Raw genomic sequence first — 27,840 nt, 5'->3', positions numbered from 1 at the left:
ACAAAGTTTAACAATCGGATATGTTTGTGGAAACGAATAATCCACGACAGCAGCAGCAGAAAACAAACTAAACATTTTATCCAGACAATTTATACAAAAACCTAATGGATTAAAACATCAATTTAAAATCCGGGCTGGCTATTTTGAGGCACCAGCCAGGAGAAATACTGTCAGACCAGATGGCCCTTGTACCAGGACGTCGTTGCACCTAGAGACTTGGCAGGAGCGGTTTCTCCCGTTACATCACGGAGCACTTCTCCTCGGCCTTGGTCTTCATCTCGGTCATGGTGGCCTGCGCCTTCTCCTTGATCTGGTCCATGTCCATGTTCTGGAGGTTCTGGATCTGGCCGAAAAGGGAGTCCTTCTCCTCCTCCTCCGTGGCGTCCTCGTCCACCATCTTCAGCAGCTCCTCGGGCACGTCCACGTCGTCCCCGGCCATCTGGATCATGTTCTCGTCCTGCTCGCTCTGGGAGACACGGGCCGTTCAGACGCACACTCATCCTCAGAGCCCCTACATTACGTTACGTTACGTGGCATTTAGCAGACGCGCTCTTATCCAGAGCGACGTACAACAACGTGCAAATCAAACACAGGAACACGTGCAAAAGTGGACCTGAGAGGACAGTACAGTTCCGAGTCCTAGTGTAAACATACACAAATTCAGAACCCTTGAAGAGTGCAATCAACTTTCAAACTAGCATACCACAGTTGGCAGCTAGAATACAACAATACAAGTGCTACTAGTGCTAGGTCTCATCGGTTTGCTCGAGTTCCAAATGTTAGGTCACAAAATATATAAAAGATGTGTTATATTTGAGTTAACAAAGTAACAAGTGTGGCTGCAAGGATTGCACCCCATTATTTAACACCTGGAGAAAGCTGGTGTAAACCTGATTCAAGAATCAAGCGATTTAGTGTTGGGAGGAGAAATTGTTGACCTCATCAGGGTCTTTGATGTGAAAGTGTGTTCTCAACATGCATAGAACGATACAGTAGAACCTCATTCTGCGGTAAAAGTAAATAATGAAAATATTAACTTTAGTGCCAGTTTGATTCATAACATGCTGCCTGTGAAGTGCTTAAAGGACTGATTCATTACATCAGTTATTTTAGCTGACACTTTTTATCCAAAGCAACTTTCAGTTGATTAGACCAAGCAAGGGACAATCCCCCCTGGAGCAATTAAAGGGGTTAAAGGCTTTGCTCAAGGGCCAACAGGTGTGCAGATCTTACTGTGGCTACACTTGGGCTTGAACCACCAACCTTCCAGTTACCAGTCATGTACCTTAACCACTAGGCGACAGGATATGCATAATTACTGTGATGACATCATAAATCAGAGAGGAGATTGAGCAAAGATGGTGGTGTAATTCAACCTGTGGAATGTCAAGAACAACACCAAAAGAACCTCCTAATTCTCACCATCTTTTTTTTCCAGGCATAATGTTCAATAATGGCCACAGTAAGGGTCAAGGTCACATGAAGGTATTATGGTCAGTAATGACGATTAATTCATCAACAGTAACCTGAGGCAGAGTACAATTAGAATCAGTATTGGTCATCCAGAAGACAATGCACTACGCCTATACAAAGTTTAATCCGGGTCAGACGTACTGTACATCTCGAAAGCAAGGTGTTTGCCATGAATAGGCACATGAAATTTGAGTGAGCTTTCACAGTATATGCAATTGTACTTTGGCTTGTGATTTCTATGAATGAGCGGAGCTCTATTTTGTGTTTTTTGAAGTGTAATGTATGTTGTATACACTGTAAAATGTCCAGTGTTAATTTCATTCTAACTGAGCACATACGAGTCCAATCTGGACCACGTTTTCTCTGTAAGAGTTGATATAACACTGAACATTTTGTTGTGCTTGTATGTAACAAATATATTCATTGCAAATAATCTGTATTACTTTGTTTTTCACACAATGAGACTTGCGCCGTACTGGAGTATATGGGTGGATTATCACAGTTTTAGAGGAAAAATACAATCCCTTGTGATTGTTATACCAGCAATTTTGGTTAGACAACATTTCCATTTCATGCCCCTTGAGCTATTTTTATATTATGTACTGTTCTCCCAATAATGCTATTTTTTATCCAAACCGAAAATTATTATTCCTGTCCCAATGTTTGGGAACATTCCAAACCCTTCAGATCCTCTTAAATTCTTTGTGTGTGAAATGGGGTTCATTTAGGAGATTATAAAAAAAAAAAAAAAAAAAATTAATGAGTTCATACAAAGAAGCAAAACCTCTTTTGGTAATAATACTCTAAAATAGTAACATTTTGGAAGAATATTTACTCAGGAATCTCAATGAAATGCACCAGTACCAATGAGTTGCGCAACATTGCGCATTGGGGTAGGGTACTGTCTAGTGGCTTTAAGATTGTCTCTACATGTTGTTTTGAATGCATCGCATGATTCAAGGCCCTAGTGTTGGCATTTCAGGCTGCTAAGGGGACTGCCCCACCTTACATACAATCCTTGATCACTCCCTACTCCCCAGCTAGACCACTCCGGTCTGCCAGCTCTGGTTGCCTTATGGTTCCCTCTCTATGTGCACCTGGCGGTCGAGCTGCATGTTCACGCCTTTTTTTCCCGTTCTGGTTCCTCAGTGGTGGAATGACTTGCCTACCACTGTCAGGACAGCAGAATCCCTCCCCCTATTTCGACACAGACTAAAAACACACCTTTTCAAACTCTACCTTAGTCCTCCCTCCTGAGTTCCCCCGCCCCCCTTTCTGATATCCCTATCCTCCTTGTCTAACCCAAAAAAAAATCAAAAAAAATTTGCACTTATGATGACTATATGTTTAGAACAGCATTTCATGTGTATTTTTCTAGTTATGGATGTGATGCTTTGACTTGTGGAAGAACCTATGCACTTGTAAGTCGCTTTGGATTAAAAGCGTCTGCCAAATGACTTAAATGTAAATGTAAATGAATGTATTGATTTAATTAGCTAAATTGGGAATACCGTGGAAACAAACGAGCCGCCAAATAAATACCATCTGCCTCAGCAGAATGAATGGACATTTTATTAGTTACCTGGAGTTTCTGAGTCAGTTATCAACTTCCCTGAAGCTGAATACGGTCAGGAAATGTAACAAGATGGAGGGACGTTTGGATATGTAAATAACGTTGATTTCGAGATTATTCAATTCATCGGGGGCTTTGATTTTGAGGTAATGAATGGGAATTCATTATTTAGTAGGCCTCCTGCTAGGTGTTGAATCGGCAGAACAGCGGTCATTCCAAAGATGTGTCTCTGATAACTAGCTACCGTGATTACTTGCCAATTTGGTATCTCTCATTGGGTCAAAACATTCACATTTCCGCTGTTGGTGTTGTTATATATTAGTTTATATATATACTTTATTTAATTCACTGAACTCTATGGATACAAAATTGGTCATTTTTTGCAGTCATGTTACTAAGCGATTTCATGAAATCAGAATGTGTACCGTAATCCTGTCCAATCCGCTGTAAGTAACATTCAGTATAAAATGCGCATTATATTGATCAGTAAATGGCTGGCTTTCATATGGCGCCTTTATCCAAAGCACTGTGCAATTGATGCTTCTCATTCACCCATTAATACACACCCAACAATTGGCTTCCATGCAAGGCACCAACCAGCTCGTCGGGAGCATTTAGGGGTTAGGTGTCTTGCTCAGGGACACTTCGACACATATAGGATGGGATCGAACCGGCAACCCTCCGACTGCCGGACGACTGCTATTACTGCCTGAGCCATGTCGCCCCAACAACGGTACAACAGTATTTGTGCAGAGATAGCTAACATTAGCTAGCCTAGGTATAAAGCCTACTGCCTAACCTACCCAGCTAACGTTACCAAGTTTAAATGAGGAAAGCTAGGAGCCGCAGTGGCGCAACAGGCTAAGACGCAGCAGACTTGTGGTTGCAGAGTCGAACCCTGGTCCCCGGTGTGCAACTGCAGCAGACTTGCGGTCCTGCCAAAAGCCAAGTTTGGCCGGCTCACGTGGAGCAGCAATAATTGGCTCGCTGCTCCAGAGGGAGGGACTTGGCAGGTTTAGTAGATCGCCGCACAAGACAAGCACCTCGAGCGTCTCGGAATCACGGTTACGACTTGGGAGGCGAGACGGCTTGAAGAAGGCGTGTCGCTCTCCCGTTGGCCGCCGAGGGACGGGGTGTGGGAGGTGTATCTAATACTGGCTCTAATTGAATCAGACAGGGGTCCAATTGGCTACCAAATTGGGAGAAAAAGGGAAAAAATCGGATAAAAAAATAATAATAATAATAAATGAGGAAAGCTATAGCTAACCAGGTAACATGGAATCCAAACTAGTGAACTATTGAAGATAAAGATTGTGAATTGTATGTATTGCTTGCTTTCTACTAGCTAGCATGGTCTTGGAGTTTAAGCCGACTCGGCATAGCCGTTTGCTATGCCATCTCGCTACAGCTTTCTGTATGTTCATACGTACTGTGCAAGCCATCTCACGCATGCACGTTTTTAACAAGGTAAGTCAGTCACTCGATAATAAAAAATATGATTATTGCCTATGCATATATACAATGATTGCTTCAAAACATTACATTACATTACATTACATTATTGGCATTTGGCAGACGCTCTTATCCAGAGCGACGTACAGTTGATTAGACTAAGCAGGAGACAATCCTCCCCTGGAGCAATGCAGGGTTAAGGGCCTTGCTCAAGGGCCCAACGGCTGTGCGGATCTTATTGTGGCTACACCGGGATTAGAATCGTCAACCTTGCGTGTCCAACTTATCCAGAATGCAGCAGCTCGCCTGGTCTTCAACCTTCCCAAATACTCACACGTCACCCCCCTGCTTACTTCCCTCCACTGGCTGCCTGTCATGGCTCGCATCAAATTCAAAACATTGGTGCTAGCCTTCCAAGCAGTTAAGGGGTCTTCCCCAGCTTACCTACAAAAAATCATCAGACCCTACACCCCTGCCAGACCTCTTCGTTCAGCCTCCACAGGCCGCTTGGCACCTCCCCCTCTCCGAACCTCCACCTCACGCTCACGACTACTGTCTGTTCTGGCTCCACGGTGGTGAGGTCAGAACTGTAGAATCTCTCCCCACCTTCAAGCGCAAACTGAAGACGCACCACTTCAAGCAGCACCTCTCCCCATCCCTCCCTACCTCCCTGTGAACCTTAATTGTTGTCTTTGTGATTTACTTTGTGTTTTGGTATTTTTAGTTGGCTAGGTAAGCAGTATTTGGATAGTTAAGTTTGGTCTTTTAACTTTAGCTTTGTGATTTGTTTATTTGTGATAAATTTTTTTTAAAAAAAAGCCCTGGTCCTTATCTTTGTTGTACGGGTAGCAATTTAAATTGTACTTCCCTCTAGGGTCTTTCAGTGCACTTAGCCCTGGTTATGCGTATGCACTTTGTTGTACGTCGCTCTGGATAAGAGCGTCTGCCAAATGCCAATAATGTAATGTAATGTAATGTGTCCGAGTCATAAAAATGAGGACATTCCATTCATGTCATAAACTGACCCTTGTTGCATCTCCTGGTTTGCATTCCAGAGGTGAACTCAGAACATTCTAAGCGGGTTAGATACAGCCACTGCATCGAGCAGATTTGACCTCTGACATCTGGGTAACCATCATAAGGTGTCAAAATTGAACAATGATCAGCACAAAGAAAGTACCTTCGGTAGCCTGTATTTATCTCGTAAACAGGTCCTCAGAGTCGCCCTCTCCGCTTTCTTATGCAAGAAGTCAGCATCTCTTTGCATCCTGCAATGTGAAAAAGAGATTGAATTGCATTACCTTCTGTAATTGCTGTATCAATACTTCAGACGAAAGGTGGCACAACTCAGAAATTGACCTGTAATATGTCGGCCTACTTTTGCTGTAAAATTATACTAACTTCTATGTCTAAAGTGATACAAAGCCTTTGGCTTGGACAATGTAATTGCTACAATGGAATGGACAGAAATGGTTGTTTTGTGAAGTGGCACATACATGTTCCCCCAGTGTCCTCAATTTGTGTTTTTTGGGGAAAATAAAATAATTAGCCCATTCTGGTTGTTATGGCCTCATTCCTATGTGAACACAGGGGGCAAAAGAAATAACCACTTTTTGAGTTGAGATATGGTGTGGTATACGTATTGAGCAATCATCTGAAGATAGTACTTTGGCATAATGTGATAAAACTTTTTTTGTGATCCCCCATCTTCCCTTTGACACTGCCAGAAGGCATCGTGTTTGCTAGAATTATGACAATTTATGGATATGACTGCCTCTTTCAAATGTTACTTTCTTGGCCTATTTATATGGCTTATAAAAACAAGAATGAATCAGTCTATTTTGATATACATTGGTCATTTTAGAAATACAACATTTGATATGCCATTTAATTTTAAACTGCACAGTTCATCCGAAGAATGTAATTACTGTAAGGAGGGGGTAGCACCTGATTAGCAGCCAATATGCAGTGTAATGCATGGCAGCCATTTTGTGCACTCAGTAAATGAGAATGCATTTTAACCAATTAAACTTGAAGATAATTAGATGGCCAGATTAAGAAGGGCAGATTAGAGTTTAGGCAATAATACTCTGATTATCACTCCTCTTTGTGATAATAGCCATGCTATTCTTAAGGAGAAATGTAGAAAAACGTATATCCTACTGCTGGTCCACTAACAATACTTCTGCTTATTGAATTTATGAAAGAATAAATACATATTTTCTGTTGTCACAGTGTAGGAAATATGTGAAGGGGACTTAGTTTTTTTATTTAAACTGAACTCAAGTATGCAAGTGCATAATATGTAACCCTATTAGGCCAAAATATATGAACTAACTTATAAACAATGCCGCAAACCTTGAAACTTCCTGTCTTTCCATCCGAGTGACGGACGGTCATCAGTAATACGAGGCCGAGGGCTGTTATATCAGGTCAGATCATTGCGTGATCCGTGGTGTTTGCTGCTCTGCTGATCTCGCAGCATGGCAGATGTCGTGTCAGAGGCGGCGTAGACCTCCGGAGCACGAAGCAGCATTATCACATCCGGCCCTCCAGTCACAAATACCTGCTGCTGTGCCTGCTCGCCCCCACTGACTGCGTCAGAGCTGGCTGGATTAAATTGTCTACTTTTTTTCCCCCCAAATCCCCAAACCAAAAATGCACTAGTGTAGCACGGTAGAACATTACGGGATAGGAACTCTTTTCTGAAGGCAGCATTTTCCCTGCTGGAAAAAAAAATGACGATGTTGCTTTGTGATTTCCCTGTAATTAATTTGTGCAAGGGCACAATGGCCGTATTGTGACCTTGAGATGAAAAACCAAATATATCTTGGAGTGGAGAAACTAGACATAGCAGTGAATAAAAGAAAACATCACTGAACAAGACCAATGAATGAAGGGGAGGAAGGAAGGAATGAAAAATGATTTTAAAAAAAAAGAAAAGTACCTGTCTAATTAACGCATTGGAAAGGGCATCCTGTGATGTGGTTTGCCAGGCAATTGCAGCGATAGCAAAGCTGGAGATACAGAGCTCTCTGTGTGTAAACTTTACGCTTTCGGCTGTGCCCTCCCACCTCCATTTTGTTTCAGACGGACAGGCGCGTTACTTACTTCTCCTCCACCAGCTGCTTCTGGTACTCCTCGTACTCCTCGCGGGTCATCCCGGCAGCCGCTGCGGGGTCTGCCGGGGCGGCGTCCTCAGTCTTCTCCTCCCCGCCCAGGCCCAGGTTCTTCACCTGGCTGCTGACCATGCTCTTCAGGAAGAAAGACATCGTGCCTCTGGGGTCCGACCCACTTTTATATCAAAAATATTTTTGGCAAAAAAAAAAAAAAAAAAAAAAAAAAAAAAGGAAAACGCCCGTTTTTTTTTCTCTTGCGCCCCTGGATTGGTGTCCGAGCCACAAAGCCCAATGAGAGCCTGTCTAACAAGCTGGCTGTCTGGCTGCGTAGTCGAGGGTACACTGAGAGCAGACAACAGAGGCCAAAAGAAAAAAAAAAAAAGAAAGAAGCCGCAGTTATGCCACAGCCATAATCTGGATTAAACCCCCTCTAGTGCTCTAGGAGGCAGATGGTTTGCGCTTGTTCAAACGGAAACTTGATTTAATTGGTCCATATTGACTCTCTCTTGACCAACCTTGACCTGCCAATGTTTGTTGACCAACAAATCTGACAATTATTTATTTATTTATTTAGTTTTGCTTTTTCCAGGTTTGGTTTTTGTTCCCAACCCTGTCACATACGAATATTGCACCCTCCCGACTGCCGTTAATCTGATTACTTCAGCAGGGCCAGCCCATGTGCCATGGGAGTATCTGACAGAGATTTATATTTATATTTATACCCCTGAGCCAGAGAGAGAAGTGCAGGATTATCAGACACAGTCTCTCTTGTTGATGTTGGTCTAGAGCACTTCTAGTCACTGGCCAGCTTTGACTGACTGACACAATGGGAATGGGAGGGAAACAAATACAAATTATGAACCAATTCACGACACAACCCAGCTCTGTATACACAAACAGACTTAAAAGTTTATGGTCTGTCACTGAGATTAAATAAATTGTCATTTGACGTAAAATATATATCTATTTTTGCCAAAATGATAGGAAATACAATGAACCTTTAGGGTAACAGCTAAAGTTGGGAATTGCGTCAATATTATAGTATAGAGCCAAAATAGTTTTTTTTTCTTCTTCTCTGCAGTCTTTCATCAGCATAATGACACCCTTTAATACATTTATGGGAAGCAAAGAAAAATCGAACACTCTGGAATAACTCCATATAATTTTATTTTCAAGTGAATTTGTACAGCAGAATGCAGAGTTACATTAGATACTGAATGCTGAAATTCAATTAAAATAAAATGCTCTATTGTTCAGTTAAAATACTTCTTGGAAATAAAACCTAGTATGGTTTTAATGATATTAGTTAAAATTGGCAGCCTCCAATAATTTCATTATTGGCATAGTTATGGCAAGGCCCTTAAAAATAGCAGCAGAATCTTCTTTCTGTCGCCTGAGGTGATTATGCTGTATTACCGCCGTGGCAGTGTTAAGAGGTGGTCTGACATCCCCTAGATCAAGGTTAAAACACTTAAAGCAAGAGGGAATTCATTATGCTTTCACCGTGCTGTTGCTGCATTGTCTGTGGAACATGGGGAAAAGCACAACACGGACAATGAAAGCAACTGGAGAATGGACAGACAGGAATGAAAACAGGCATGAAAAACATGATGGCCCCGGGTGTGTTCTTTTCATCCGCGATTCTTCCTTTCTTTCTTCCACATCCCGCAGCCTGGGATCCCTCAACTTCAAATCTCCATTAATCGGATGACAATAAGCGGCCGTCGCATTGCATGTAGCCTAGTAACAGTGGATCGAAGGCAAATAAATGGTCTTATAAATACAACTAGTGAAGAATCTGCTTTTAAATAAACTGATGAGGACGCGGTCACAATTGTGCCAAGTTAACTATTATCACATCTAAAAAATATACTCAGTCCCCCACTGGGTCCGACCGCAGATTATATTGTGATTACTTTTCGAGAATTCAGCTGCTGCAAAGCTCCTTTCTACCACTGAACTTGTATGAAAGTATGAAAAACAACCAACCTGCTGTTGCGCTCATGTGACAGATGTGCTGGCATTTCTCTTGCCTTTCTGTGTAATCCTCTCGTCTGAGGAGAGTGAACGTGAGTGTGAGATGGGAAGAGAGCGGTTTATTGGGAGATTAAAACACAACAGGCTTTAATTTTACTAATGGGAGAGCTTTGGCTCTGGGCGGGGTAGTAAGACCTGCTCTGAATATGACAGAAAGCCACACAGCATGTAAGAGATGGCCCACTGTTTCCTGTTGTCTAGATTAAGTTAGCTCATGGAAAATCAAACTCTTAAAAAAAAAAAAAAAAAAGACATAGTTTGTGTATAACATTGACAGAATTATACAATGAGAAATCAGCTCTGATTGGCCTGATCCATCCCTATCCAATATTAGTCAAAACATCACATTATGTGTCGTGTTTGAGGACTTTTAGGTTAAGCCTAGCCCTACACTAAATTCAATTTGGAATGGCTATTCTCCATATAAAACGCAATTTAGTCCAGGACTAACCTTAATCCGTGTCTGGGAAACCAGCCCTTAAAAGTTTTATGCTTACTGTCCAAGCCAAACCAGTTGCCAGGATCATCTGTTGAATGGTTGTGGTATGGACATGGCACGACTTCCTGTTAGCCATGACTCATTTAATCTATCCTGTGAAGTTACCCTCTTGTTCATGAAGGTAGGCTTTTATATGATGTTTTATTCATCACTGACTTGTCAGTGTCCTTACATACTCACTGAGCACTTTATTAGGAACACCTATACACCTACTTGTTTGTGTGATTATCAAATCAGCCAAATGTGTGGCAGCAGGGCAATGCATATAGTCACACAGATACAGGCCAGGAGCTTCAGTTAATGTTCACATCAACCATCAGAATTGGGGAAAATGTTTCATCTAAGTGACGTTGACCATGGAATGATTGTTGGTGGCAGGCAGGGTGGTTTGAGTATCTCAGAAACTGCTGATCTCCTGGGGTTTTCAAGAATGGTGCGAAAAACAAAAAACATCCAGAAGTTCTGTGGGCGGAAATGCCTTGTTAATGAGAGAGAAGGGCCAGACTGCTCAAAGCTGACAGGAAGGTGACAGTAACGCAATTAACCACACATTACAACCGTGGTATGCAGAAGAGCATCTCTGAACACACAACGCATCAAACCTCTAAGCATTCCCATCCTGGGTGTGTCGAAGTGTCCAAGACACTTAACCCGCAAATGCTCCTGGTGAGCTGGTTGGTGCCTTGCATGGCAGACAATCACTGTTAGTGTGTGAGTATGTGTATGAATGGGTGAATGAGAAGCATCAGTTGTACAACGCTTTGGATAAGGGTGCAATATAAATGCCAAACATTTAACATCATCTGCCACAATTAAAATACATTTCCAATTAAGGTTTTTCCACATTTTCTCTTTCAAGGAAAGGCTTATCATTCTGAGAAGTCACAAATTGCCCACACATTTGTAATGGGGGATGCTGGACCTCCTGTGGTTCCACCCTATACTAAATCATAATCTTTCAAGAGTCAAAAAGATGATATATTGTTATAGGCAAGCTTGACAAGCTGCCACTCGATGTGTGTCTGAAATGTGTAGTCTTCTGAGTTGATAGATAATTGCTGTGTGCAAATGTGGAAAGACTAGCATATTTATGGCTTCTGGGAATGTAATGCAAAGCCAGATCAAGTGCAAATGAAAAGCACTTTGGGCATCCATATCGTTAACATTATTCAGTAGGAACGCACACATTCGCAAGCATACCCAGTGGCTTGCAGGTACATCTTACATGTACTTCCAGGACCACAGGTTTATGGCTGCCAGAAAATGAACATCTTTGAGTTACCAGAAGACTCATTAGATGTAGATCTGTCAACGGTGTGATATCCTCTTGGCCAAGGCAACCCAACAAGTCAATCTTGATCTGGACTTCTAACCTCATCTTGCCATTGAAAGTTTTAGTTCTTCAGATACTTATTTAATTTGTATTGTGCCTAATATGACTTTATAGTGGTTTGTGCAAACATCTCTGCTTCAATGCAAAAACTAATTTAGCCATGCTTTATACACCTATACATTTTGTAAATGACAAAGGGCACTGATTTGGCAGGTAGGGTGCCAGACAAAGTTGAACTCGCGATCGGTTGTTCCAGCATCTTCAGGAGCCTCCCAGCTCTATCAGGGCACATTAACGTGTTTGCTGCCCTTAAAGATGGCGGACTTAAAGATGGCGGACTCTGATTGATAACATAAGCGAGTGGAATGAGCCCAATCTGTTGGGGAGCTTTTTTTATTTTATTTATTTATTTTTTTAAAGGTTTTTTTAGGGGTGTCTCGGTGGTGCAGCCTGTAGAGCACTGACCACATGCTCATTGCGAGCCGCGACGTTGGCGGTTCGAATCCGACCGTCCGACATTTGTCGCATGTCTTCCCCTCTCTCTCGCTCCCATTCTTCCTGTCTCTCTATACTGTATACTATCCAATAAAGCTGAAAAAGGCCTAAAAAATATCTTAAAAAAAAAAAAAGATGGCGGATAACATAAGCAACTGGAAAGAGCCCAATCTGTTGGGGAGCTTTTTTTAAGAAAAAATATTTATATATATATTTTTTATGTATATAAATATATTTAGCATATTTATACATAGAATAATAAATTATCTGTATTATTTCCACTTTATTCAAACAAGGGGAAGGCACAGAGGGTTACAGATAGAGTTGGGATGAAAGTACAGAAAGTGACAATATGTGAAATCATCAAGGAAAAAGATTTATTCAAATTCAAAAATTTATGTTCTGTTGCAACATGTGCTATATTTATAATAGGTAGACAAGACATAAGCAAGGTGGCATTTATGAAGTTACAAGTCTCACTGAAAATTGATTTGACGAGGAGTAATGTCAATACGTATCCAACCAAGCTTTCTTTAAGAGCTCTTAAAATCTAATACACCATGAATCAAATTTGAGATTACTCTTGACCAAGCAGCAGCAAACGCTCACTCAAAGACAAAACTGAGAAAGATGGAAGACATCAGCGTAGCTGTAACTTAAAATGGTAAGTATCTCATCACTTGACTGTTGATATACTTTATTTGCAAAAAGGTCCAGGTCCATATAAAAAAAAAAAAAAAAAAAAAAGCATTTTTTTTGTCCTTACCATATCTTAAGTATATTCTTTGTTTTCTTAATCCCAAATCTCCCTTTTAAGTAATAAATACAACAAACATTTACAATCCAGAAGCATACTGTCTGTATTAAAAGCAAAACTAATCAAGTAAATTAGAACAATGTCTATTGCCACAGCTTTCTTCATAATACTGAACATATTTACTGAACTTGAAATGAAGTTATGGTTTTCTCTGGGTCGCTGATGTCGAGAGGTAGAGCTGCAACCTCTTGTCTGCCTATCAGCTGGCTCTCCACAGATGTTGAAAAATGACACCCAAGCAGATTTTTGTGCAACGTCACGGCATCAGATACCAAAGCTCGCCCTGAGCCCAGATTGGGCCGTACAGCTCAGCCAACAGGGGGGGGGGGGGCACGTTAGCCATCCATAGGAGGCTACAAATGGAAGGTATAACTAGCCTTTTGACGAGTGGTCAGTGGTTATATGTGGGCAGGCTGCCTCTGGTTACTGCTGCATTAGTTGCCACAGTCTGCCAGTTGTGGTCAGTGTGAAATACGCCTCTCTTCCAATTGGATGCAGCTCCGCGCTGTGTATGCTGTGCTCTGGGGAGTTATAAATAGTCACAGACTCGCTGGTGAGGGTATGGAAAAGAGCACAGCTTTAACCGCAGTGCTCCCCTGTGTGTGTGTGTGTGTGTGCAGACGATACAGCTATCACTCTTTAGGCACAATTGGCAATAACAAATTGAGGAAAAAAAGAAAGGGAAGTTAAATTTGAAAATATTGAAAAATTAAAAAAAATTTAAAAAAAAACATTGTATCAATGCTGACTGGGGAGGTGACGGGCACCATGCAGAGACGTTCTACACGGACTGCTCACAGCAAAAACAATCCTTTTCCATAGTGCAGATACGCAAGTGTCAATTGATATGTACACCCCCCCCCTTATTATTACTGTGCTTCATATTTCAGTCATGTCACTGCTGTGTGTCATTAATACATATAGTGCAGAATGTTGGGTCCTTTTCCCATTTAAACGACCCAATTCTGTTTGAAAACAAAAACTGCTTTAGGTAGATTTTGCAAGTCTGTAATTACAGCAATTGCTTGCAGAAAACTAGTACACCTAGAACAAGATGCTAACCTGAATTTGACCACTACTTGCCCTTAATGTTAATGTTAATACACGTTCTGCAAATAATGATAAAGTTGTACACAGTTTCAAAGACAGTTGGGGAAGTTTCAAACACTTTTGAGCACACTGTGCGTCAAGGTTAAGGACCAATGTTGAAATGAATCCAGGCCATTGGACAGCTTCTTATAAGGGAGGAGCTTACTTAAAGATGAAATAATTGCAGAAAAAGCTAATATAATACAAAGTCTGTCTGACAGAAATGTATGAGGAGGATGTAGCTATGTTGCAGTTTGTTTTCATAATAATCACTTGAGCATAAAGAAGAAAACAGTAATTTTGGTGGAACACTAAAAAAATACATTTGAGATTTTTCCATTCTTACAATTCAGCATTCATACTAAGTTACATAATACCACAGTTGTCAACACTGCCAGGACAGTGATTGACATTGTTTAACTGAGACACTTTTTCATGACCCTGACCGGAATCCAAATAATATTGGCTTAATCCAAGAGAAGGATATATTACATCATTTGGGAATCTTTGACCAAAATGTCACACACACCTAATGAAAGCAAATATTCATCCACAATCTGTACATCTAGGATCAAATTAAAAATCCAAAATTCAAAAACTCAAAAACACTTCTTGTTTTCAAATACAATAATTTACAATTTTGAAACAGACCAGAAATGAACAAAAAAAAAACAAAAAACAAAAAAACCTCATTTACACATTTTGTTATACCTTCCACAGGAGAACAGTTTTCATCAAAAGAACTTCTTTGCTGCTGCTTCTTGTTGACTTCTAAGAATTTGGGGGATAGAGAGTCAGTAATACATATTAATATGCATTTATATCAGCCATTTTAGAAGCAATATATGTAGCAGTCATGTAATATCCTACAAAATCACCAGCACCCAAAGCCACGGTTTATCCTACCCCATGGTACTCTGGTATGTCCCCCCCACCTCAGAGGCACGTTCTACAACTTGTGTCTTTAGTCTTTATGGCCAAGTTTCTAAATCCAATCCAGTTTTCCTTCAAATTATGTTGTCAGGTTCAAATTCGAATATTTTTAGTGATTATCAGTTAATTAACCAGAATTATCCTCCTCAGTGGTGTTGTGCAAGCACACTGTATCCACAGTTATCAAGTTATCAAATTCACACAAGCAAAAATCAAGCTTCATAATAACGGCAATGAACAATTCATGAATATCGGTCTGCAAACATCTATTTTGCATAAAGTTAGCAAAGGTCTTTGCGCTGACTGTGTTCTACCACTGCATGGCAGTAGTCAACGCAATAGCGGCACAGTAACGCGTTTGCTCAAATTCAGCAGCAAAGCGTACTTTTGGGCTTACGGTGCCTGTAGCTGTAGCGTAGTGGTTAAGGTACATGACTGGGACACACAAGGCTGGGGTGCGTGTTGGGGGTTCGATCCCCGGTGTAGCCACAATAAGATCCGCACAGCCGTTGGGCCCTTGAGCAAGGCCCTTAACCCTGCATTGCTCCAGGGGAGGATTGTCTCCTGCTTAGTCTCATCAACTGTACGTCGCTCTGGATAAGAGCGTCTGCCAAATGCCACAGCCCGGGCTGTGTTGAAGTGTCCCTGAGCAAGACACCGAACCCCCAAATGCTCCTGACGAGCTGGTCGGCGCCTTGCATGGCAGCCAATCGCCGTCGGTGCGTGAGTGTGTGAGTGTGTGAGTGTGTGAGTGTGTGTATGAATGGGTGAATGAGAAGCATCAATTGTACAGCGCTTTGGATAAAGGCGCTATATAAATGCCAACCATTTACCATTTACCCTCATCTGTACATGAACACTCACCTGTACATGACGTAGCCGATGAAGAGCACGGACTGCACTGCGGCGAAGATGAGGAAATGCGGGGTGGACAGGCAGGACGGCATCGGGGGCGGGTCCGGGCACTTCACCTTCTCACCTGGACCCTGAACACAGAGCACCACACCAACAGTGAACACAGCAATACCGCTGGGTTCGGCCTTCTCACCTGGACCCTGAACACAGAGCACCACACCGACAGTGAACACAGCGATACCGCTGGGTTTGGCCTTCTCACCTGGACCCTGAACACAGAGCACCACACCAACAGTGAACACAGCGATACTGCTGGGTTTGGCCTTCTCACCTGGACCCTGAACACAGAGCACCACACCAACAGTGAACACAGCGATACTGCTGGGTTTGGCCTTCTCACCTGGACCCTGAACACAGAGCACCACACCAACAGTAAACACAGCGATACCGCTGGGTTCAAGGGGCAAGCAAGGACAGAGTCATTAACTTTTCACATCAAATTTGTAATGTCACTCACATAAATAAACGAAGATTGTGAGTCCAAGAAAATAATATCGTGTGAATATGACACAAGAGGCCAAATGTAAAAAAACAAAACAGTAATACCAAAGAAAAAAATAAAAAACATTTGTGAAGGTAATTTGTCAGTGTCATTGTAATTTGTAAAGTGTAACCTCAAACAACTATAACCATGATTCACAGCATGGGACTGCAACCCTGGTTCGGGAGAGCCGCAGGTTCTACTGGTGTTCATTGTTACTCTGCACTTAATACATTAGAGCAGATGAGGACACGGGCAAGTTCACCTGGTTACTTGGGTCTGCATAGGGTCCGGTTTTTAAGGTGAAAACCCTTCTAGGACCAGGGTTGCAGACCCCTGACTTACCAAACCAATGCATTGTGGGGGACTAACTTCAATGGAGGACATAAGAAGGCCGAAATTTTACTAAATATTCCTAAGTCAGACTGTTGTCTGTTGAGGAACTTACTGTACGCGTACACCAATATACAAAGTCAATTGTACCGTTGACTTTCTGTTGAAAACGGGTCTGAATGACCGACACTGGAGCCAGCCGCAGTGGTGCAGGTGAGCACGGTCTCTCAGCACGACCGGGAGACGAGGTTGGGAGAAAGAAGCCTGGTTCTGGTGGTGTGTGCAGGCCTCACCTCATTCCGCTGGGCGAGGTGCTCGATGCTCCTCTTCACCACGTGCAGGTGCTCCTTGATGTCGTTGAAGTGCTGAACAGACTCGTAGGCCCCGGCTGCATTCCCCTCATGCTGGGTAGCGTCCACTTGTTTCAGTGTTTCAGAGAAGGCGTTCCTAAAAGGTTACCAAAAAAAACAAGGATTACCATGTGGGTGGTTATATATATCCTACCAACAGTCTCCTTGACCTCATACAACATAGGATCGGTCCATATTAGACATTGTATGCTATTATGGGCACATGGGTAGACCAGTTGCCACAGTCATCTGTGGTTTCTTTCAGTGAAAATACAAAGAAATTCACGTTGAATTTGTTCTTGTGATAACTTGCATAATTACATATTTGAAAAGATAGTTTTGTTTTGGAGAAATTTTGTGTGCGATTTAAAACCCAGTGGTGAGTAAGGGCAAGTCCTTATCCCTTTTAAACCCTCAAGGCGTTTTTTAAGAACACAGTGTACACCACTTAACCGGATTAAAGATCGCGACCAGGACAGGCTTTTCCAGCCAATCAGACACACTTATTCTTCATACTGCCATTCTAAGACACTCCAGATGAAAGTTAAAGTCAACTAAAACTCAGAGTGTATATTAGGGGAAAAAGAGGAAACCTGCGATCAAATTGACACCCCGCAAATGTCCACAGCTTGATGGCCCCCTGCAAACCCAGCTGTTATCTGGCTTAGATTCTGCCAGAGAGTGCGGGCGGAAGCACTGGGATTACCCACGCACACAGCACCGTGTCAGTGTGGACTGACGACCCACACACGCTCATCTCGAATGCCAGGAATGCAAGTTCACCACTAGTGGATGAAGAGGGAACGACCATTTAACCCATTAATCTGGATGCGCAGGCCGTAATCTTTACATCGCTCCCGATTTGTACAGTGTCTGATTATATTCTGATCCTGTCACACTGAAGAGGGTCAAGGGAGCAGAACATGCATTATTTTTTCAGGGGAAAATGAAGAAAAAACAAAACAATCGGGTTCAGTGGAAATGATTGCGAAATGTATCCATTCCTGCGACATTTTGCCTCAACTTGCCTTTTTAATTGGTCTTAATTTACATTCACTTCTATATTTATAGATTACAGAAATTTACTCCACATGCACTGTTCATTAATCCCCCATTTAGTAATAAAGGAATCATACGACGATTTTGATTAATTTGAATTATTGTATATAATAATCTGGAGGATCCCGAACTGCTTCAGTTGTGCCTTCTAAACCTCAGAAAGCTTTGTAATCCTAGCATCTGTGTAGCAAGTGTAGAGTTGTATTAAAAACATCACTAGAACACCTTGATGTAGCTTAAGGCGTAGTATGTGTGTCGAAACAAAACAATATGGGTTCATGCCTGTTCAGTGGAGCAGTGGAACTGGACCCTCTGTTTTTTTATTAATAATAAAAAATATATATTACATCAGCTCTCCCGTGAAACCAGAAGTGGTGTTAAATATAACTCCCATTTAAAGGCTACATTTACTTCCATTGTGCCATTTCTATGTCATTAGGTTACTACATAATGTTAGAAAATGTGTTTTGTGGCTTTAAGAGCATTGCATTATGGTTTTGGTTGCAATACGGCACTTGTAGCTTTGAGACTGCCAAGGCAGAGATCTCAGTTTCTAGCTAACTTTCTAGCTGAAACTTCCCTAAAGCTGTCCCCATGGTTAGAAAGGAAAGTCAGGAAAGGTAACAAGATGATGTAAAACGGTTTGTAAAAATAAATAATGCCGATTTAAAGATTATTAAGTTCAGCAGAACACCGGTTGTTCCATAGATGTCCATGATAACTAGCTACATTGATTACATGCCAATTCGGTATCTTCTGTTGGGTCCAAATATTCACATTTCAACTGTTGGTGTGCTTATATAGGCTAGTAGTATTCACTGTACTATATGAATCGATTAAAAATAGTTATGCTGTTTTGTAGTCTCCTGTGATATTATCCGATCAGAACCTGCATTGCCGTTGTAAAAATGCATTTAATCGTTTAGATATTTTCCTTATCGCTTGGAATTTTTGTTCACGTTTACTGATTCAATGTTGAGAAGTCACACCCCTACCTTAACATGAGCTTTATAAACGGAGAAGACAGACGTTGAACGTAAGTGAAATTTTCTCTGAAGGAAAGCTGGCCAGCTGCTCTAAGCAGAGGGGAAAACTGCTCAGATTATATGGAGGTCAAGTTATATTTATAAAAGCCCAAGAGGAGATACTTAGGCAAAGAACATACAAAAAGACATGTAAGCATCTTTAAATGCACAATGAAATCCGTGTACAAATCCAGGATCCTCAGCAGTAACACTGTAAGACAGCAAGAAAAGGTTCAACCTCCTTAATAAAAGAGCACATATTGAAAATTAAGATGTTTCAGATTATATTACATTTCTTAGACCGTGTTATTACACGCACTAGAAATAACCCCCATCACCTTTAGAAATCAAAGATGATTAAAATAAATAAATAAATAAAAGAATAAATAAATAAGACAAATGAAACATTGAAGGGATGTAATATAAATTATTTGGGGCAAGAGAAATAAACCATTTGATCTAGCGACCTGCCTGAGAAATAATCGAAACGAACCAAGATACAACATATTGGTTATTTTTAAAATATATATGGAGGACAAGACAATCCTTGTGGCAATAATCTATAAGGATAAGCCTGAACATTTTTCTTCCAATTGTAGTACAAACCAAATGCCTTATGCATGTGAATATACTCTTTCCGCAAAACTAATTCCACTTAGGTTAAACTGAATGCTTAATCAGGGATCAATTATTGTTCACTTAATTATAATGGTTTCAGCTTTCATTTTTATTTAATCAAGCAAAATCATTATTAGAATATCATGGGTTTAGAGGCTTTTATGACTTAAGTGCTTATATTTAACGGATGACAAAAGTAATATACACATAATGCCATGGTGTTTATGGGAATGTAAATGTGATCTGCTTGAAACATGCATATATGACATAAAGGCTTTTATAACCTTGAAATAGCATAATAAAAACTAGACCCGTTAAATGTAAATGTAAATTCGGACTTCTGGCCCATCTCTTGCCCGTTCTCTGCCTTTGGGAAGAGATCAGAGGGGAATCAAGAGGTCGAGGGGCATTACCAAGAGTGACTGAACTTAAAAAGCAATACATCATGACAGATTGTCTGGAGCACCTGGGTAAACGGAATATTTCATGAAAAAGGATATCTGAGATTCAAAGGTGTACTATCCTCTGCATGAATTGTTTTTTGTCGTACTTTTTTGAGTTGCCAGGGATGTGTGAAAAAAGGACAGACTGGAAGTGGAAGTGATTTTTGGTTCTCACCTCAGTTCATTCAGATTCTTCAACACTTCCTGCTGCGTGGCGATTACAGTCTCCAATTCAAGACTGGGCGCCTAGAAACATTGCGAAACTTAGGTAAGCAAACTCAGTGACAAAAATTTCACTTTGAGTGGAAGTTATGTTGGTCAACGTTAAACATTATATGGCGGTAGTGCCATTTCATTTTCAAATAAACAAACAAACAGAGCAAAAGTGACCAAAATAAACTATCCAAACACTGCTTACCTAGCCAACTAAAAATACCGATACACAAAGCACATCACAGAGACAACAATTAAGGTTCACAGGGAGGTAGGGAGGGACGGGGAGAGGTGCTGCTTGAAGATGTTATTGGATTGATTTATTCTCTGAGGCCTTGTCGTAACTGAGGCCCTGTGAGGCCCTGTCGTACCTGAGGCCCTGAGACCCTGTCGTACCTGAGGCCCTGTGAGGCCCTGTCGTACCTGAGGCCCTGTGAGGCCCTGTCGTTACTGAGGCCCTGTGAGACCCTGTCGTACCTGAGGCCCTGTGAGGCCCTGTCGTTACTGAGGCCCTGTGAGGCCCTGTCGTACCTGAGACCCTGTGAGACCCTGTCGTACCTGAGGCCCTGTGAGACCCTGTCGTACCTGAGACCCCGAGGCCCTGTCGTACCTGAGGCCCTGAGGCCCTGTCGTACCTGAGGCCCTGAGGCCCTGTGAGGCCCTGTCGTTACTGAGGCCCTGAGGCCCTGTCGTTACTGAGGCCCTGTGAGGCCCTGTCGTACCTGAGGCCCTGTGAGGCCCTGTGAGACCCTGTCGTACCTGAAGCCCTGTGAGGCCCTGTCGTACCTGAGGCCCTGTCGTACCTGAGGCCCTGTCGTACCTGAGGCCCTGAGGCCCTGTCGTACCTGAGGCCCTGTCGTACCTGAGGCCCTGAGGCCCTGTGAGACCCTGAGGCCCTGTCGTACCTGAGGCCCTGTGAGGCCCTGTCGTTACTGAGACCCTGAGGCCCTGTCGTACCTGAGGCCCTGTGAGACCCTGAGGCCCTGTCGTACCTGAGGCCCTGTCGTTACTGAGACCCTGAGGCCCTGTCGTACCTGAGGCCCTGTGAGACCCTGTCGTACCTGAAGCCCTGTGAGGCCCTGTTGTACCTGAGGCCCTGTCGTACCTGAGGCCCTGTCGTACCTGAGGCCCTGAGGCCCTGTGAGACCCTGAGGCCCTGTCGTACCTGAGGCCCTGTGAGACCCTGTCGTACCTGAGGCCCTGTGAGACCCTGTGAGGCCCTGTCGTACCTGAGGCCCTGAGGCCCTGTGAGACCCTGTCGTACCTGAGGCCCTGAGACCCTGTCGTACCTGAGACCCTGTCGTGCCTGAGGCCCTGTGAGGCCCTGTCGTACCTGAGGCCCTGTCATAAACATGCTTCTGCCCATACCTGTCCCGGAGCAGGAGGAGCCTGGGCCTGCTGCTGCTTGGTGATCTCGTCCGTCACCGCGGAGACGTAGCGGCGCTGCTCGTCCAGAATCATGGCCAGCTGCCGGTGGAGCTGCTTGATCTCCAGGTGGATCCGGTTCTGCCCCTCGAACACCTGCCGGATCTCCCGGTCGTTCACCGTCTCGTAGATGTCCTCCACTGCACGTGGACACCATCAGAAAAGTATCAGTCCCACGCGCGTACAAGCAAGCGATCAGGAAAACACACGGGAGAAATATCCGTACATTCATTTGTCAAAAGTGTACTTTTTAAAAGCTATAAATTGCCTCTTAAAATGTGAGATAATCAACAGTATTACAAGATATTAATTCATATTGAACACTCCATTCAAAACGATACTTGCGTACCTGCCTCTCCCTGTACGTCCGGATGCTCCTTCTGAAACTCTTCTTTCTTCTTGTCCAGCTCATGCTGGAAGTTGTCAAACTCCTCCCGATACTTGTCCTTGTCCTCGTCTGGGATTTCAGCTGCAGCCGGCTCCTTCAAAGCAAAGTGTAACATCCCAAGCACGATCTATGTGGACCTCAAAACTCAGGCCAGCTCTTACGCCAACTGCCCTAACTGTCATTTCCAAACTCACGAGGAGCAGGACAATATCAAGAAAGATTGAATACCTGCTGTTGTCCAGGCTCGGTTAGTCTGAAGAGCAAGAATGACAGGACGTCATGATCATCTATGAAATAAAAGAACATAAAACTACGGTAAACAAACATTACAAACATTACTTAACATTTTTTTTTTTTTTTTTTGATATTTTTTAGGCCTTTTTCAACTTTATTGGACAGTATAGTATAGAGAGACAGGAAGAATGGGAGCGAGAGAGAGGGGAAGACATGCGACAAAACCGCCGACGTCGCGGCTCGCAATGAGCATGCGGTCAGTGCTCTACAGGCTGCGCCACCGAGACACCTACTTAACATTATTAAGGCAGTTGAGACGGTTAAATTAGTCGGAATAAACATTGACCTCCGTTAAACATGTTCTTTTTGAGCCAGCTTCATGATGTGCAAAGTTAGAGACTGACCCGCTAGACCTCCCGTGGCTGCAGAGATGCCGAAGTACCCTTCCTGAGGTATGACCATGTTGTCCACTTTCGCACAGAACTCAAAGTCATCTCTGTCCGGGGTGAAGCCGTTATTGATCATAACCTAAAAGGTGAAGAGAATTCGAGTTCACAATGGTAGTTCACAATGCATCTTGGCTTTCCGAACGCCACAATTAAAAAACAGGGAGTTTTCAGTGTGCGGTAGAAGAGAGTGCCTCTTCTGTCCCCGCTGCAGAGCTTATTCTCTCACTGGGGGCCAGATGTGCATATCGTCTCCAGGAAACAGATCTTACCGTCAAGGACTTCTTGTAGTATGTGATTTTAGCTCGGACAGGATAGGGCTTGTTTCGGAAGTCTCTTAAACATGTCCCCAGGGCTTGGGTTGTCCCATCACTGCAGGAAGGAGCAAGATTTTTATTTTATTTTTATTCATTTTAAAAAAACTCAGCGCAGCTTACCAACTGAAACAGGAGGAAGCCAATCCTGAGGAAACCATTCTTTAATGCATCTGACGTATTGTATTTAAATTTTTCAGTGCAGAAAAGGAATGTGATGGCATACAGTGAGCACCATGTTTTGTACGACATTTCTTTTTTTTTTTTCTACATCTGGCTCTGCACTCCACAATTTTAGATTAGTAATCAAAACAATTACTCACGCATTTTGGTGTCACTATATGTAAATGACAGCACTTTTTATACAAGCTTGTGTGTGAGAAGAGAACCAATTTTTAAACTTCAACCAATTTTCCTCCCCCACAGACACCATGTCCTCCGTTTGGGAAATAATCTTCTAAATAACAATCAAAGCCCCAAGAGCAGTAGCAGTCTTATGACAAAGCTACTCTGACCTTCACATGGAAGCAAAAGATAAGACACAGATCACATGCTGACACACAAGTGGAAACGCCCTCCAATCTGAGAGAATATCCAACACACTTTTCATTTCAGGTTATATTATCATTAAATGCTTACTTTTGGTGGTCATAAACAAGGTTTCCATTGTTCCCAACTATCAGAATTGCAGGATTATTTTTCTGAAAGAAAAAAAAACATAAACAACTTATTTACATCAGCAATAATTCACCAAAAAAGAAATGGCTCAAGCTTAAAATATTGAAGGTGCGACACATTCCATTGGATGTATTCATTATACCAGCTTCCTTGTTAGTAACATAGGAGCGCATTTTCCCACTAACCTTCCCATCATTGTCGAAAGAGTCAAAAAATATCCCAACACCATTCCAAGAATCAGCTGCACCATAGACTGGGCCCTCCAGACCTTGCCCTGCGGTGAACCACATCGCCTGTTGAAGGAGGACATGTTTGCAGACTACGGATGGGTACAAGGACTCGAGTGCTTGAAAGAGAAGGAATGCTCAATGTTACAATGAAAAAATGAGCCCCCCCTTTGTAACAAACGCAAGAGAATTAATGGCTAATTAATTTCATTGCTTATTTTTTACATTGCATCTTTAGCAGTTTGTTGTTTTGAAGACTAACAATTGGGTTACGGGCAAAAGTGCGCAAGTCCAATCTTCAATCATTGAAGATAACATCTTTAAAGTTACATAGCTATAGCTAACACAACCCTGACAAACTGTAAAAAAAAAAAAAAAAAAAAGAAAAAAAAAGCTGTCATCAGTCCCCCACCCCCACCCCCACACAGACAGACAGACAGATTCCAAATGCAAATGGTCACTTCAGTGCTCCCTTAACCTCCCTCGGGCACCCGTTGCCCGTCCCGAGCGCGGAGTCGACTGCGGGCGACGGGGGCTCTCCTCACCAGTCCATCGGCCCCCATCCGGCCGCGGCCGGACACGCGGAACGTCACCTCCGCCTCCCAGTTCTCGAAGTTCACCGTGTTCTTCGTCCACACGGACCCCTTCTGGCTCCTGAGCGAGGGCGTGATCCGGATCTGATCGGCGCTGGGGATGGCATCTGGGGGGCGAGAGGCGTTAACGGTCATTTACATTTACATTTTACATTTTACATTTTTGTCATTTGGCAGACGCTTTTAAGCCAAAGCGACTTACAAAGTGCATAGGTTCTACCACAAGTCAAAGCATCACATCCAGAACTAGGAAGATACACGGGGAATGCTGTTCTAAACATATAGTCGTCATCATAAGTGCAAGTTTTTTTTTTTTTTTTTTTTGGGGGGGGGGTTAGACAAGGATAGGGGTATCAGAAAGGGGGGGGTGGGGGGGAAATCAGGAGGGAGGACTAAGGTAGAGTTTGAAAAGGTGTGTTTTGAGTCTGCGTCGAAATAGGGGGAGGGATTCTGCTGTTCTGACAGTGGTAGGCAAGTCATTCCACCACTGAGGAACCAGAACGGAAAACAGGCGTGAACGTGCAGCTCGACCGCCAGGTGCACGTTTGCGGTTTGCTGAACGACAGACTCAAGTTCAGCAAACCGCAAGGCTGCCAGCCTGCTCTGGACTCCGCACTACATAATTCACAACACTGATCACTTTTCACTGGGCCCATGTATCTAGGTGACATACACTCAGTGAGCACTTTATTAGGTACTAGACTTATTTTTTTTTTTTAAGATGTATTGGTCTTCTGCTGCAGTAGCCTATCCAGTTAGAGGACATGCTGTGTGTTCAGAGATGCTCTTCTGCATACCAATGTTGAAATGCATGGTTATTTGCGTTACTGTCACGTTCCTGTCAACTTAGACCAGTCTGGCCCTTCTCTGACCTTTCTCATTAACAATGCATTTTTTCTCACTGGTTGTTTTTGGTTTTTCACACCATTCTCTGCAAACTCTAGAGACCGTTGTGCGTGAAAAACCCAGCAGATCAGTACTTTCTGAGATACTCAAATCACCCTGCCTGGCACCAACAATCATTTCACAGTCAGTCACTTGGATCACATTTCTTCCCCATTCTGCTGTTGGGTCTGAAAAACAGCTGAACCTCTTGACCACGTCTGCATGCTTTTATGCATTTAGTCACTGCCACATGATTGGCTGAGTAAATATTTGCATTAACAAGCCGCTGAGCAGGTTTACCTAATAAAGTGGTTACTGAGTGTAAAGCCAGCACACTTTACAGACATAAACCCAATGCTATTCAGGCAGGTTGATATCCTTCCTGTAACTGAGTGGTATCAAACTCCATAGTGCTGTGTCTACTCATTCTGCTGTTACACAAACTAGTTGGCACTTGCAGAATTGAGTATTAAGAGTTACAAAAAAATAAATAAAGAAGAGCCACAAGGAACCGTTGCTGTAAAACTTCAGCAAATGCGTATCTACAACCCATAAGAACAGCCTACTATAAATGCAAGTTTGTAACTGTGCCAAAGGTGTAGTCTAGATCATGTTTTGACCCATAAAAAAATGCTTAAAGTATGTTAAACATTTAAATGCAACCATTAATGCATTCCAGTCCAATGTGGCATACAATGCAACATGTTACAGTTTCAAATAGCTGTGCTAGAGGACCACAGTCTTTGTGTGCATTAGTGTTTTTATCAATTCATTTCAAACAGCAGCCAATGGCCATGGAAACAAGGTGTGCAAACAATGACTAAAAAAAACAGTTAGGTGGAGGAACAGATTAACAGCCAGAAGGGAGAGCAGACCACCAGGATTTTAGTTTGAAATCCCTGCATTTCACACTTTCCACAACCGCTACACATTACAGCTGAGAAAAAGGTGTGTTGTCATGTCCAGATGTACTTTGCACTGCTGGTTTGAACTGATCTGGATATGGCTGATAGTGTATCACCACTGAACAGACATTTAGAAGTGTGCATCCACACGCTGGAAATCAATTATTATCTGCAGGCCACTTCGCTAATGTATAACCTACGTGTAACTATGGCACAATAGTTCCCTAATATTCCACATAGGCAAAATTATTGCCTGAGGCATGACCCCACCAAATATGCGGCAGATAACTAGCTGAACAAGTAGGCCAGCACATACACACGTTGACACTCAAGTACAAACTTTAAGGCAATTTTCTGAAGTAAAAAGAAGTTACGTGATACCACTTCCTTGAAACGAAGATGGGAAACGTTAGCTCTAAATCATTTTAATCGCAGTGAAGGATGACTAACTTAGCTAATTAGCATGAATAACCTGCAGAACTAACTTACTAACGTTAGTTAACGAGACAAGTTGACTTGGCAAACCCAGTGACGTCAACGTTAGACATAGTAACGTTACTGTATGTCAAGATTGTTACTGCAGTTACTGTGATATTATACAGTTTATCCAGACGTAGCGGAATACACCAGCAGAACAGCTTGTTGGGACAAGGTTTTAATAACTTAAGTTAGCTAACGTTAGCTATATCGAAGTGACTTAGATGGCTCACGTTAGTTAACGTTACTTGACACGAGTCAACTTCAGGCGAGCTAACCAACTAACGTTTGCTAGCTACCTATCAAACCAAGATACTGATATTTTGCTGGAGTGCTCCAAGTAATATGTTATAAACATGTGAGCAAGCGATGACATGGCATGGCAGCTGGCAAGCCAAAAATGCTAACTACCTCAATGTAACGCTGAAACGCAGAAAGGAAGTCAGACAACCGAATCGCTCTTAGAAGTCTGTAGCTAGCTATGCAACTACGCGTATTCCTATTTAATCTGTTAGCTAGCTAACGTTAAACTGACTTACTTCCAGTATGTACCCAAAAAGGAATACCGCCGTCGCTTTGGGTGAGATGCGGTCCTTTGAAACTATATTTGTATTCAAAGCGGCGATGAGGCGCTTCTGCTGTGTCTGTACCGCCAGTTTCGCTATCGCAATTAGAAAGATGAAATGCCAAACTTAATATTACTAAATGTACAGCGGTACTCATGGACACCGCCATCTTTCAGGTTCTCTGCTGACGTAGCGTTGTATGACAAGTAGATGTCGGGAATGCAAGGATGGCCAACAGGGCGCTTTCTCATTGGCTAACGCACTGGTACAGCAGAGTCGCGGAAAGATGCAAGGTAGTCGTGGAGCACACATAGCGGTTCTAGGCTGTCACGTGATAGATCAAATTTTATAATTGCAACCAAATGAAACGGAAAACCTAGCAGAGGGCGGAAATATTATACATTTGCTATTTGATTAAAAGCTATCCACTGCAATATAACCGTCT

The 27,840-nt window shown here is 42.6% G+C and overlaps 2 protein-coding genes across 2 annotated transcripts; both read right to left on the bottom strand.

Annotated features, from left to right (window-relative positions):
* Positions 1 to 238: 238 nt before the first annotated feature.
* On the bottom strand, positions 239 to 7,770 carry cplx4a (complexin 4a). Its single transcript, XM_061262786.1, has 3 exons — positions 7,610 to 7,770; positions 5,679 to 5,766; positions 239 to 466 (listed from the first exon to the last, which is right to left on the bottom strand). Exons 1-3 carry the CDS (start codon positions 7,768 to 7,770, stop codon positions 239 to 241), a joined length of 477 nt encoding a protein of 158 aa, XP_061118770.1.
* Positions 7,771 to 12,344: 4,574 nt separating this feature from the next.
* On the bottom strand, positions 12,345 to 27,576 carry lman1 (lectin, mannose-binding, 1). Its single transcript, XM_061262784.1, has 13 exons — positions 27,369 to 27,576; positions 24,515 to 24,669; positions 23,928 to 24,035; positions 23,704 to 23,765; positions 23,023 to 23,122; positions 22,709 to 22,832; positions 22,299 to 22,357; positions 22,032 to 22,164; positions 21,626 to 21,822; positions 20,220 to 20,290; positions 16,843 to 16,996; positions 15,685 to 15,806; positions 12,345 to 14,658 (listed from the first exon to the last, which is right to left on the bottom strand). The coding sequence occupies exons 1-13, from the start codon at positions 27,562 to 27,564 to the stop codon at positions 14,622 to 14,624; spliced, it is 1,518 nt and encodes a 505-aa protein (XP_061118768.1). The 5' UTR covers positions 27,565 to 27,576; the 3' UTR covers positions 12,345 to 14,621.
* Positions 27,577 to 27,840: the final 264 nt, after the last annotated feature.

The sequence above is a fragment of the Conger conger genome, chromosome 12 (genome assembly GCF_963514075.1).
Source record: "Conger conger chromosome 12, fConCon1.1, whole genome shotgun sequence".
Classification (NCBI taxonomy): Eukaryota; Metazoa; Chordata; class Actinopteri; order Anguilliformes; family Congridae; genus Conger; species Conger conger.
This window is presented reverse-complemented; position numbering and strand designations above follow the sequence as displayed.

Bases quoted from the DNA above. Each gene is read 5' to 3' on its own strand.
- cplx4a (XM_061262786.1), bottom strand. From the start codon at position 7,770: ATGTCTTTCTTCCTGAAGAGCATGGTCAGCAGCCAGGTGAAGAACCTG. The intron at 5,767-7,609 runs GTAAGTAACGCG...TTCACATTGCAG, and splicing joins AAGCAGCTGGTGGAGGAGAA to GATGCAAAGAGATGCTGACT. The intron at 467-5,678 runs GTACTTTCTTTG...CGTGTCTCCCAG, and splicing joins ATAAATACAGGCTACCGAAG to AGCGAGCAGGACGAGAACAT.
- lman1 (XM_061262784.1), bottom strand. From the start codon at position 27,564: ATGGCGGTGTCCATGAGTACCGCTGTACATTTAGTAATATTAAGTTTG. The intron at 22,358-22,708 runs GTCAGTCTCTAA...TTTATTTCATAG, and splicing joins AGCCACGGGAGGTCTAGCGG to ATGATCATGACGTCCTGTCA. The intron at 14,659-15,684 runs GTGAGTGTTCAT...CCAAATTCTTAG, and splicing joins ATCGGCTACGTCATGTACAG to AAGTCAACAAGAAGCAGCAG.